The sequence below is a fragment of the Lycium barbarum genome, chromosome 7 (genome assembly GCF_019175385.1).
Source record: "Lycium barbarum isolate Lr01 chromosome 7, ASM1917538v2, whole genome shotgun sequence".
Taxonomy (NCBI): Eukaryota; Viridiplantae; Streptophyta; class Magnoliopsida; order Solanales; family Solanaceae; genus Lycium; species Lycium barbarum.
Genome location: NC_083343.1, coordinates 109,619,289 through 109,633,025, shown reverse-complemented (window position 1 = coordinate 109,633,025; position 13,737 = coordinate 109,619,289). Strand labels below are relative to the sequence as shown.

The window sequence follows — 13,737 nt, the reverse complement described above, 5'->3', positions numbered from 1 at the left end:
TAAGACTTGCCCGTTTAGATAGTCAAAATATTTATTTTTTACTTTATTTTTTCATCCGATGTTTGGTATATAAAGGAGAATTTACTACGTACATCAGTGCAATATTTGCTCAAAATAGAGTTTTTTGTTTGTTTGGGTGTATGTTCGCTGAAGTAAAAAATAAAAAGGAATGAGAGTAAAAGCACCTAAAGAAAAATTAATCATCTGAGAAAAGAAATAAAAATTAATATTTATAAAATTCAGTTTTTCATCTATTTTCTTAAAATATGTGAAAAGAATGTACCTTTTTATATTTCATTAAAAAGTTCTTCACTTAAAGTCTACATTAGAATAATATCAAAGAAATTTATGATACTTTATGTACTAGTCTCTTTGAATTGACTATAGAAAAAGCCTAAACATATCAAGTACATCGAGTGTTTTGTTTATTGTTATATTTTAAGTCAAAAATTCTTTATTCTAGTTATTAGGTGAAATAACTTTAAATCACATCTTTTATTTCCAACTATGCATGTAAGAGTGATAAGGATTTTAAAATTGTTTAATATATGTTGAATTTAGTTCTCTCCTCAAATTAACCTTATTTGTCATGTCATATATTCCTAGTAATTCAAGTAAATGGAGAAATCATAAACTTTCAAGAGTTTTGGGGTGGGTTCGAATTAAATATATTAAAATTACATACTATTTCCTCCGTCCTAATTAATGTGGCATTTTTTTTCTTTTTAATCGGTCCCAAAAATGACGATATTTTCTATAATAAGATAATTTATAATTACAGAAAGATCTATCTCTTATTTTAAAATAAAAGTAAAAAAAAAAATTCTTTTGTTCTTAATCTCTATGCCAATCAAATACCATCACATAAATTGAACGTAAGAAATGTAACATTTTTTATTTGGAATATACTTGAAAGGAGGCCCATAATCTGCCCTAATAATGAAACATACAAATAGATTTTTGCCTCAAATTGATGGAGACATGAGAACTCCAATGTTGAAGATTACATTGTATGGTCACAATCATAAAGAGATGGGCTCATTAACATGTGTCAGCTAGCAAGAAGTGGGTTGAGAAGGAAATTCTTTGAAAGATGGTTTATATGTCAAAATGTACCTATAGAATATACTGAATGTACCTGTGAAATTCCAATATTACCCTTGGTTGTTCCTTTCTTCATCTTTCTATATAGTAGAAAAAAATCAGCCACTGTTGGAGTTTCTATCTTCTTATCTTTATTAGTCAATTTATTTTCAATAGAATCCAAGTCGTATTACTGGTGGTTATGGTAATTTTGTGCTTTTTTTTTTTGTGGGGCGGGTGCGGGGGGGGGGGGGGGGGGGGGTTGCGACGGAGGATGTGTGAAAATTAGGAAAAATGGGGTTTTGAGTGGTCTATATGTGTATATTCTCATTGTATATCACTATATATCACCTGTACATCAGTATATATACGATGTATATCCATATATTTCCTATAAATCCATGTATATCCATGTACATATGTGTATCCATATGTTTGTGTGTGATGTACAACTTAGTAGTGACTTTTCCCCCAATCAATTTCAGCTCTAAAATTTGATTTTAAACTAGTCCAAATCACTTCCAATCTTCCTCAAATTTTGTATATAACCTCATCCAGGTTTTTCCAATGAATACCAACCACACATACTTAAAAAAAAAAAAAAAAAAAACAAAAAAATATGACTTAAATTTCGAAGTTTCAAATGAGCCTTTAATGATGAGATTATTAACAATTTAAGATGCTTGTGTATTAGATTTCAACAAATTATAAGTAAGGGGTAGGGTATCCATATCTCTTGTTTATGTGATATCAATGAATCAATTTACGAAATTGGGTTTTATATTTGCATGTTTGCAAAGAAAGTTGGCCAGGTACCAGTTGTCAAATTGAATTGTTGGTTAACGGAACACCAGTTTTTTATTTTTTTATTTTTTAATATCGTGTCAGTTTTTTGTAAATATAGAATTGTGCAATACGTATCTAAAATTAAGTTGCATTTGTACATTAACAATGTATACAATTTTTACATCATCAGATAAATCGGCTTACAATAATAAATAACACTTAATATCAAGCTTTCATCAGCCCTAATTACTAGTAACTAATATTTTCTCAGTAATATTATCGATGCATATAAATATAACTTATCGGTATATTAGGTGCAGAGTAGATTATAACTAGAAGTTAAGATCAAAATGGCCTTCACGAGTCCTTGAAGATGATGGCAACGTTTTGTGCATTTGGTATGGTGCTACAGCCGTATCCCTAGAAGACATGCCATAAAAAAAAAAAAAAAAGGTCGGGATATTGGTACTAGTATGTAAAACACGAATATTGGAAGCTGCACATATGTACTAGTGCTGCAGAAATATTAGTAGTTTCTTACCTATCTTTCCTCTTCTCAAGGAATCTATAAAGTGAAGATCTTCTTGCAATAGGTAAATCTGAAGAGAGCACAAACAAGAAAGAGGCGGACTTAGTATTTAAACATAGTGATTGCACGTATACATATTTCGAAAATCTTCCACCCACTACTTATACCTTGGATCCGTCTCTGCGACTGTGCAATATTTGAGTAGTTGTATTTTCTACGGTCCATTTTAAATATCGTTTAATGTTTCGTCAAATCCATTAAAAAAATCATTTAATAGTAGGAGTATTGATCAATTAGGTATAGTAATTATTAAATGCTTACCATAGCTGTTAGCTCCATTAGTCTCTGCTTGCTGTTTTGAAGCAGCAGAATTAGAGTTGCGAGGAATTCCTCTGCTAGCTAATAACATCACAGCTCTAGCTTTCTCAGCTGGGAAATCATCAAAAACGACCACTTTACCCCCATAGAATATTGACAATTGGGCTGCTTTTTGCTGATCCTTTGGTATGATCTCTTTGCTAAATGAAAAAAGCATTGTCACACGTTAGTATTCAGTTCATAACTCTTCAAAATGACAAAATGTAAGCAACTGTTCAGAGAAAACGAAAATGGAGGCGAAATGATGCTCCCATCTGTTTCAGTATATGGGAAACTAAGCATAATAGAAGAAGAAATGGCTTTGAGGCGTGGATAAATCGACTTTCTTTAAAGAGATATTGTCCGTATATAGATTAGGGAAAATACAAGTAATTCCTTTCAGGATACAACAAAGCCTGTGTTATACCTGCAGATTTTTCTATTTGCTACTTCAAAAGTGTCCTTATATTTATAGGATTTGAGAGATGACTTTTCAGAATAGTCATGTCCTTTCACGAACAGATGTATCTATTCATTTTAAGACCTCTTATATTACAAGCTATCTAACAATTTTCTATTGGTGAAAATACAAATACAGTTAATAAGAAAAAAAATTTATTTAGGCTGATGCGTTGATATCTAGTTCTCTTTAAGAATATTCAAGTCTATTGCATTAGATTTGAACTGATTCAGCAATAATACTTTTAACTTATCCCCTTAAGAATATTCAAGTATACTGCATTAGATTTTAACTGATCCAGTAATAACACTTTTAACTTGTCCCCTCAAGCTAAGGACACATTAGTCTGACTCTGACAACTGTGGACTAGTTTTTAAGCCAAAGTTGCAAAGCAACAAAGTAATACTCCCTTCGTTTCAATTTATGTAAATCCATTTGACTGGGCACGATATTTAAGAAAAAGTGAAGACTTTTTATTGCGGTATAATATCTTTATATTATTTGATATTATTTGGTAGCATATTTGTAGGGAGATAATTACTATATATTAGTTAGTTTCCTTGTTTCACTAATTACCACATATTAGTTAGTTTCCTTGTTTCGCTAGGATCTTAGTTTCCTGGTTTCACTAGGGTTCAAGATTGTATCCTATATATATTCTCTCTTGGTGAATGAATGGAACAAGTCAAGATTGTATAGTTTCTACATGGTATCAAGCCGCACGTTTTTTTTCTTCTCTTCATCGTAAATTTCCATGGCCGGTGACGCCGTACCTCCTCCACCACCACCCAAAATTGAGTCTAATTCTCCCTATTTTCTCGGTCCTCAAGACCGACCCAGGGACTATATCACACCTACTCGTTTCAAGGGCGCATCAAATAACGCTGCCGTCGGTCAGCACTTTACTTCCGATCAATGGAAGGCTATTACGGGATTTTTTGGTAATGCTACAATTCCCAAAAATCGCTTGAATGGTAAGTTTGATGTTTTTTCTTGGATTATTGACACTGGTGCTACTCATCATGTTACCGGTGAGAAATCTTGGTTGTTTGATGTCCATACTGTTGATTGTCCTATTGGTTTGCCTAATGGTGAAAAGGTGCTTGCTTCTTTGGAAGGTTCTGTTCGACTGTCAGATAAAATCACCTTACATCATGTCCTTTATGTGCCTTATTTACGTTGCAACTAACTCTCCGTCCCCCAACTTACTGATAATTTACATACTATTGTCTCTTTTAATTCTTATATGTGTGCTATTCATGACCCACTGAAGGAGTTGATTGGAACGGGAGTTAGGAGGGACGGACTATACTATTTTAGCAAACCGGACGTGGTGCAACATGTGTCTACTGTCGTGGCAACGTCCGCATTGGAATTGTGGCATCGACGATTGGGCATCCTTCCGAGAGAGTAGTTAAGTTGCTTCCTCATGTCAGTAGTGATAAGAGTAGTTTAGAAAAGGATTGTGAAGTGTGTTTACGTGCTAAGCATCCTAGAGACAAATTTCCTTTAAGTGATAATAATGCATCTAGAATATTTGAGAAAATACATTGTGATTTGTGGGGCCCATATCGCCATGTTTCGTCGTGTGGAGCTCGTTATTTTTTAACAATTGTTGATGATTTTTCCCGAGCTGTTTAGATTTACTTGTTGGTTAATAAAACAGAAGTGTTTCCGATGTTTATGGCTTTTGTTGCTATGGTTGATCGACAATTTAATCAAACAATTAAAGTTGTACAAAGTGATAATGGTACAGAATTGAATTGTTTGATCGATTATTTTTCCGCCACTGGTATTTTGTTTCAAACCTCTTGTGTGGGTACTCCGCAACAGAATGGGAGGGTAGAGAGGAAGCATAAACATGTGTTGAATGTTGCGAGGGCTCTCAGATTTCAGGCCAATTTGCCTATTTTTTTCTGGGGTGACTGTGTTCTTGCTGCATCTCATCTCATAAATCGTACCGCCACACCCAAATTGGAAAATAAAACACCTTTTGAAATTTTATTCAATAAACCTCCTTCTTTTGATGCTATTCGTACTTTTGGGTGTTTGTGCTTTGCTCATAATAAAAAAACTCAGGGTGACAAATTTGCTAGTCGGAGCAGAAAGTGTTTGTTTGTGGGATATCCATTTGGTAAGAAGGGGTGGCGGTTGTTTGATCTTGATACGAAGGAATTTTTTGTCTCTCGTGATGTAAAGTTTGCGGAGGATGTGTTTCCTTTTGCTTGTCCGGAAGATGTTAATATTTCGTCTAGTTTTTTTGATGAGGGTGCTGAAATTGATCGTGATTTTATGGTGTACGGGGATGAATTAGGGGGCGAAGTTGATAGTTCGGAGGCTGCCGAGCAGCAGCCGCAAACCACTGCCCAACCAGCGCCTGTTGGCAGCCAGGCCGAGCTGCAGCCAGCGGCCACCGTCCAGCCCGCTGGGAACCCAGCGCCAGCTGGCAGCGAGACTGAGCGGCTGCCAACAGCCACTGCATAGCCCGCTGGGAACCCAGCGCCCGCTGGCAGCGAGGGGGGGGGGGGCAGCAACACCATACCCCAGTCACGAATGTGGAAAGTGGCTTGGGGCGTGGTTTTCGGGAGAAATTTCCCTCTGTTGTGCTTCGTGATTATGTGACACACTCAGTTTTTACTAATAGTCCGTCCCCTACAACTCCTGTTAACAATGAATCCTCAGGTACTCCCTATCCTTTGGCACATTATATTAATTGTGACAATTTTTCTGTAAATTATCGTAAGTTTCTTGCAGCTATTATTTCGGGTAAGGATCCTAAGACCTTCAAAGAAGCCATGAAACACGAAGGTTGGAGACAATCAATGAAAGAAGAGATACGTGCATTGGAACACAATGGTACATGGACTTTGGAACATCTTCCTCCGGGTAAGAAAGCACTTGGTAATCAGTGGGTGTACATGACCAAGTTTGTGTCAAATGGAGATGTGGAACGGCTCAAATCGCGCTTGGTTGTGTTGGGAAATCATCAACAAGCGGGGATTGACTACAATGAAACTTTTACTCCGGTCGCCAAGATGACTACTGTTCGAGCCTTCCTAGCCATTGCAGCATCCAAAAATTGGGAACTTCACCAAATGGATGTTCATAATGCCTTTTTACATGGTGACCTTGATGAGGAGGTGTATATGAAGCTCCCTCCCGGGTTTGAAAGTCTAGATCCTACGTTGGTGTGTCGTTTCCGCAAATCGCTGTATGGGTTGAAACAGGCCCCTAGATGTTGGTTTGCAAAATTGGTGACTGCTTTAAAAGGGTACGGTTTCCTTCAATCTTATTCTGATTATTCTCTTTTTACATTTACTAGAGGGAATATTCAGATTAATATCTTGGTTTATGTTGATGATCTTATTATTTCTGGGAATGATTCCGCTACACTTGCAACTTTCAAAGCCTATTTGAGTGATTGTTTCAAAATGAAAGACCTTGGGTCTCTCAAATATTTTTTGGGTATTGAAGTAGCTCGTAGTTCATCAGGGTTGTTTTTGTGTCAACGCAAGTATACCCTTGATATTATCTCTGAAGCAGGATTGTTAGGTGCAAAGCCAAGTGGGTTCCCTATTGAGCAAAATCATAAACTTGGCCTTGCAAATGGAGATTTGTTGTCGGATCCGGAGGTATACCGTAGATTAGTCGGGCGTTTGATTTACTTGGGGGTCACTCGACCGGACTTGGCATATTCTGTTCATATTTTGTCTCAATTCACGCAAGAACCCCGGATTGAACATTGGGAAGCGGCCTTACGAGTGGTCCGTTATTTGAAAGGCACACCAGGACAGGGTATTTTGTTACGTGCCGACAGTGAGTTGACTTTGCAGGGATGGTGTGATTCTGATTGGGCGGCTTGTCCGCTTACTCGTCGTTCGTTGACAGGTTGGCTAGTATTTCTAGGTCAATCTCCCATCTCTTGGAAGACAAAGAAGCAGCACACAATTTCTAGATCTTCTGCAGAGGCTGAATATAGGTCCATGGCTGCGGTCACTTGTGAGTTGAAGTGGCTGAGAGGTCTGTTGTTGAGTTTAGGTATACAACATCCCAAGGCGATCAAATTGTTTTGTGATAGTCAGTCCGCTTTGCATATCGCAAAAAATCCGGTTTTCCATGAACGAACAAAGCACATTGAGGTAGATTGTCACTTTGTTCGTGATGCAATTAATGAAGGTTTGATTTCTCCGTCACACGTTTCAACATCTTCACAATTGGCAGACATTTTTACCAAAGCTCTCGGCAAAACTCAGTTTGACTTCTTGCTTTCCAAGTTAGGCATTTTTGATTCCCATGCTCCAACTTGAGGGGGGGGGGGGGGGGGGGGGCATTGCGGTATAATATCTTTATATTATTTGGTAGCATATTTGTAGGGAGATAATTACCATATATTAGTTAGTTTTCTTGTTTCACTAATTACCATATATTAGTTAGTTTCCTTGTTTCACTAGGGTTCAAAATTGTATCATATATATATTTTCTCTTGGTGAATGAATGGAACAAGTCAAGATTGTATAGTTTCTACACATTTGAAACTTGTGGTTCAAAATAAGTTTTGAATATTTGTGTGGCTATAAATCATTTTATAAAGTGAATTTATTTCCGAATTAGGAAAGAGGTCATTCATTTTGACACAAACTAAAAAGAAAATAGGTTCACATAAATTGAAACAGAGAGAATGCTATTTTTTACTTCATTATAGTGAATAAGTTGGAGACTAATTAAACTTATTTTTCCTTTCTTACAACTCTTTTCCCCCGATACAACTTTAATTTTATATGCACCCTAAACACTCTTAGTTTTAGGCGTAGGATATCTTCCACAAAGTAAATAAAATGACAGTGGGTAATAAACATGTGTTAGTGAGTCGGTGGGGTAATTTAGTGAGGAAGTGGTGGGGTAAATAGTGAGTGAGTGGATGAAAGAAATAAAGTCACATTCTAGATCATGGGAAGAACGAGAGATAGTGGTTTGGAAGAAATTATGACCACTGTTTTATTTTTTATAGCCATTAACATGACAAGTAATTCAATTTAGTATTAAAATTGACAATTCTCCAATACATTCTTTTCACTTCGCTAAAAAAAAAAACGACACATTCTTATGTTTTTCATTTTACCTTACTGAAAAACTTTTATAGTCGCATAAATATTAAAACATGTTTAGTTGACGACAAAGTTTCAAAAGTTTATATTTTCTTTCTCAAATTCTGTAGTAAATTAAAGAAACGGTATAACAAATTCAGATAGTATTATTAATTCAAGTATGAGAATTTGAAGAAAGGAACAAACCTGCCGCCGGCCTTATTTAAGGGCATTTCCGTTTCTCTAAAAGATTTTGTTGTGGCACTTTTAGGAACATCATCTATTAATATCTGCTCTTGCTCTGTTGTCTTAGCTGATGATTCTACCATGTTGGTCAAAAAATCCTTAGTTGCTGTTTGGATGGAAATAATCAGGTGTCACACGTAAGCTAATAAATAAATTTTGAATATTATAATAATAAATAAGACAACAAGGAGAAATACACCAAAAAAACATAACAGTTTAATATAATTTAGTTAAATAATCTACATATGAGCAATACAGTAATATAAAAGAGAGTAAAAAAATATTGAGAGAATAACCTCACAAAATTCATATTAAAGAGGTTTATGTTTTCCCATAAACAAGAATTTCTTAAGGACTATATCGTGGGTGTTGTAAAGTGGAAAGAATAATCCTCAATTTATAAAAGCCTAAAGTCTTTTTCTCCAGGAAAATGATTAACCAAATTTAAAAGATTTACATTTTTTTTAGGAAAAATAGAACCAATTATGATAAGTATATCCTTAAAAAAATTAATTTGTTAAGAAAATTAGGGTAAACACTTAACAGTTACTGTGACTTGAGAAACATTCATTTTCCTGATAGAAAAGCATAATAAATGAAGTAAAAAGAGGGAAGCAGAAATATGAATATGATAAGAAAATTAAGACAAACACCTAACAGTTCCAAAGCATAAATGAAAGAAGCGAAAGTACAACTACAACAACAACAATAACAACTCAGTGTAATCCCATAAGTGGAGTCTGAGAGAATATGACGCAACCTTTGTGAGTTAGAGAGATTGTTTTTGTAGATCATCGGCTCAAAAGAAAAGTAACTGGAAAACATAATAACTGAAATAATGAACTCATCTGGGAATATTCCTGAGAAAAAAGTGAAAAACAGAAAATTCCATTACCTATGGCTTCTTCTTTGCCACCGATTCTAAGATTCAGATCTTTGAGGCTGGCCTTTCCATTGAAATACTGACTCAACAAGTTACAGGTCTGCATGACATGGGATTCACTATAAGTATTTCTACCATCTGATGAAGAAAGTTGCCAATTTGACATGTTTATTATACACTGGAGCTTTTATCTCTTCTTTAGCTTGAAGAAAATTGATGAGTACTATTGAATCGGGGATTAAATATATCTTGAATGGTATGGTAAGGTTAGGTGGTACTCCCTCTCGTCCCACGTAACCTGATTTGGATATAAAATTTTCATATTTTTTCAAAACAAAATTTACATATATAAAAACTATATAAATTAGTAATAATTAATAATTTAAAAAATTTACGATAAAAAAGAATTTATTTAACTCTCCAACTAATAAATGTGTCACACATAAAGTGGGAAGAAGGGGGTATAATTTAAGTTAGCCCGTGATTTTGCTGTGCCAGCAAATGGTTGTGGTTTTAGGGTGTCTTTGTCTCTTCATCTATAGGCCAAGAGCTTCACATTTTGCAATTAAGCATGTTTATTTTGCTTTACCAAAAGAAATGAATTGTTTATACATATGAATATCATGAACAGGACTTGTGGGCCAATCCGGGGCCTACTGTAATAGTACACACTAGGAACACGTGCTTCGAATTTAAGCTTTCAAGATTCTACTCAATATTTTGCTATTAAAAAAGTAATATCTTTTCGAGAGAAAATTAACTGCAGCATACAATACAGTGTTGGTAGGTTATTTTGGATAGACTGTTTTCCAGGCTATCAGGAAAAAAAAAAATTTAATATTTTTTTGTAGTTATCCGAGGGACACGATAAATTTTGCGTAAAATGATTTTCGATACTCTTTGTTTGTATTTTACCTGGAATTGCTGCATGAATTAATTTTTGGGAAAATCAACGGAGTCAGTCAATTACCTTTGTTTTTTTTTTTTTTAAATTGGGAGAGAAAATTACAAGATGAAGAATTGAATTCTCATCAACAAGGTGAAAGTTCAGATAGTAAATCAACTGAGCTAACTAAATTCTCCTAGCCTAACAACAATTAACCGCATCTGAAACGAGTCGATTACCTATTAAACTTAAATGAAAATACTTTTTTTACCGACGGTGTACGTCTGTTCTTTTAGTCAAATGATGCTTAAACAATTAACTGATAAAAGGTTACCTGTATATAAGATTTTCTCTCTTCCATCTTTTCTTTCTCATTCATTAGTGACCACCACCCCAACCATCCCTCTGTCAATTTCAAATGTCTCCTTCAATAGCTTTCTCATCAGCGTCTCCTTCTCGGTAAATAGTTATTTGTATTGAGTATTTACATCAAACAAACTCAACTTAATATAGTTAAGTGATTTAATGTAGTGAGATATGCATTAATTAATTTATGATTAAGTGACAGGAGAACTGTGTGTAAAAACATGTCATACATCTATTTTATTTGGTTTAAACACGACACAAACTAGTTTTTACCTCCATCAATGTCCGATAAGCTTTTTGTTGAAATACTAGATCAATGGAAGAAGACATAGTCGGGATTGAGAGTAGAGAGCATTTGTGGAAGAAGAAGATTGCTTTAAATTCAAAAGTGAAATGTGTAGCTGTACAAAATGATGCTTATATAGGACTCCACTAACTAACTCATAATTACTAAAGAGTTACAACTAATCATTCTAACTAACTATGTACAACCACTTATAGTCATATTAGCTAAGTACAACTGATCACTACACATCAATTCATAATTCTACACTCCCCCTCAAGTTGGATCTTGGAACACATCTAGCATTCCTAACTTGCATATTAAGTGATCATGTTGTTGCTTTCCCAGACCCTTAGTCAGTATATCAGCTGCTTGTTCCTTTGTGTTGATATGGTTTATTCTGATGAGTCCTTGTTGTATTTTTCCTCTAATGAAGCGGCAGTCTATATCTATGTGCTTTGTCCTCTCATGGTACATTGGATTTGAAGCTATTTGAAGTGCTGCTTTATTGTCACAAAAAAGATTCATTGGCTTGTCCACATGTATTCCCAGCTGTTGCAGCAAACCATGCAACCACACTAATTCTGCAACTGTCCCTGCCATACTTCTATACTCTGCTTCTGTTGTACTTCTAGATACTGTAGACTGTTTCTTGGATTTCCATGATACCAAAGTGTCTCCTAACTTCACACAGTATCCTGTTACTGATCTTCTTGTTGTGGAACATGATGCCCAACTATATCACAGAAGGTCTGTGACCTTCTGTGACATTCTACTGCTCTTGAGAATCCCAAAACCTGGTTGCCCTTTAATGTACCTTACTACATGAATTGATTCTTGCCAATGTGACTCCTTAGGCTCATGCATAAACTGACTTAAGCATTGAACTGCAAAGGAGATATCTGGTCTTGTTGCTACCTGATACAATAGCCTACCAATAAACCTTTGATATCAAGTTCTGTCTCCTAACACTTCATCACCTTTTGTCTCTGTCAGTCTATCAAACTCTGCACTTATGAGCTTTTTGTTTTGATCCATAAGGGTGGATGCAGGTTTTGCTCCCCCTAAGCCACACTCTGATATTAACTCTAGTGCATATTTCCTTTGGTTTATCAGAATTCCCGTAAAGGACCTTGCAAATTCTATGCCCAGGAAGTACCTCAGTTCTCCTAGATCTTTCATCTTGTAATTGTGATTCAAGGTGTCTTTTGCTTCCTGAATCAAATGAGCACTACTGCCTGTAATCAGTAAGTCATCTACATATACTAGTATGATGACAATTCCACTTTTACATGATTTAGTGAATAAAGAGTAATCCAGTTTACTCTGTGTATAACCAGAAGTGATCAAGGCTGTAGTCAGCTTGAGATTCCATTGTCTATTGGCTTGTTTTAGTCCATACAAGGACTTATGTAGCCTACATACCTTGTGCTCCCCCCGGATACAAAAGCCTTGAGGTAGAGACATGTATACTTCGTCAAAGAGATCACCTTGCAAAAAAGCATTATAGACATCCATTTGGCACAAAGGCCAAGCAAACTGGGCAGCCAAATCAATGACACACCTAACGGTAACCATTTTAACAACAGGGGAAAATGTGTCATGAAAATCCAACCCCTCTTGCTGAGTAAAACCCTTGGCACCTAACCTAGATTTATACCTTTCTATGGAACCATCAGACTTATACTTCACCTTATAGACCCACTTACAACCTATAGGAGTTTTACCTGCAGGAAGGTCAACTACTTCCAGGTTTTGTTATCACATAGAGCTTGGATTTCAAGTTTCATTGCTTGAACCAAATTTTCATCCTTAGAAGCCTCAAAAGGAGTGGAAAGATGATCATAGGAGACAAACTGGGCTATAGGATAAGGAGTGAAAGACTGGTGATGATAGTCTGCAAGCCAAATAGAAGGTTTAGTAGTTCTAGTGGATTGCCTAGATGGTTTAACAGGTTGAGGGATGGTAGGGATAGCTGACACAGGAGATGTGGGAATCTCAGTAGAGACAATGACAGGGATAGATTCAGGTAAGTGTGAAAGAGAAGGTCCACGTGGTGGTAAACAAGGAGCAGGAGAAGAGGGAAATGTAGGGGCTAAATCAACAGAGGGTGTAGAAGGAAAGGAAAGAACATGAGGTGGTGAAGGAAAAAATTCATCAAGGTGAGGAGTAGGCATTGTGGGAAAAGTAGTAGAGACAGCAGGAAAATGCAAGAAAGTAGATTTAGAATACTAAAAAGGAATTATGTGTTCCTTGAACACATCATCTCTATTCACCAGAAACGTGCCAGAAGCAATGTCTTGGATCTTGTAACCTTTTTGTGTAGGTGAATACCCCATGAAAACACCAGGTTTAAATTTAGAAGAAAACTTATTTGTGTAGTGAGGTTTGGTTGCATAACAAAGGCAGCCAAACACTCTTAGGTGTTGTAAGGAAGGGATATGACCATGAAGCATTTGATAAGGTGATTTTCCTGATAGAATAGAGGAAGGGAGTCTATTAATAAGATAGACAGAAGTGAGAAGGCATTCCCCCCAAAATTTTAGAGGAGCATGAGCTTGGAACCTAAGGGCCCTGGCTATTTCTAGGAGATGCCTATGTTTCCTTTCTACAACCCCATTTTGTTGGGGGGTATGCACACAAGAACTTTGATGAACAATTCCCAAAGAAGTGAATAATTGAGAACACTGAGAATTAAAAAATTCAAGCCCATTATCAGTTCTCACAGTTTTGATAGAAATGGAAAATTGAATATGAACCATGGTAAGGAAATT

At 35.8% G+C, this 13,737-nt stretch overlaps 1 protein-coding gene across 2 annotated transcripts; it reads right to left on the bottom strand.

Annotated features, from left to right (window-relative positions):
• Positions 1-2,006: 2,006 nt before the first annotated feature.
• Positions 2,007-9,924, bottom strand: LOC132603755 (protein TIFY 10B-like). 2 transcript variants are annotated; one of them, XM_060316956.1, is made up of 5 exons: positions 9,441-9,913; positions 8,507-8,651; positions 2,720-2,916; positions 2,411-2,468; positions 2,007-2,289 (listed from the first exon to the last, which is right to left on the bottom strand). In XM_060316956.1, the coding sequence occupies exons 1-5, from the start codon at positions 9,592-9,594 to the stop codon at positions 2,202-2,204; spliced, it is 642 nt and encodes a 213-aa protein (XP_060172939.1). In that variant the 5' UTR covers positions 9,595-9,913; the 3' UTR covers positions 2,007-2,201. The 2 variants fall into 2 exon arrangements, with proteins under 2 accessions (XP_060172939.1, XP_060172941.1); XM_060316958.1 differs by lacking the exons at positions 2,007-2,289; positions 2,411-2,468 and adding an exon at positions 2,545-2,612 and having other exon boundaries at positions 9,441-9,924.
• Between the last annotated feature and the right edge of the window lie 3,813 nt (positions 9,925-13,737).

Bases quoted from the DNA above. Each gene is read 5' to 3' on its own strand.
- LOC132603755 (XM_060316956.1), bottom strand. From the start codon at position 9,594: ATGTCAAATTGGCAACTTTCTTCATCAGATGGTAGAAATACTTATAGT. The intron at 2,917-8,506 runs GTTTGTTCCTTT...TTTTTCATTTAG, and splicing joins TTAAATAAGGCCGGCGGCAG to CAAAGAGATCATACCAAAGG. The intron at 2,469-2,719 runs GTAAGCATTTAA...TGCTCTCTTCAG, and splicing joins TAATGGAGCTAACAGCTATG to ATTTACCTATTGCAAGAAGA.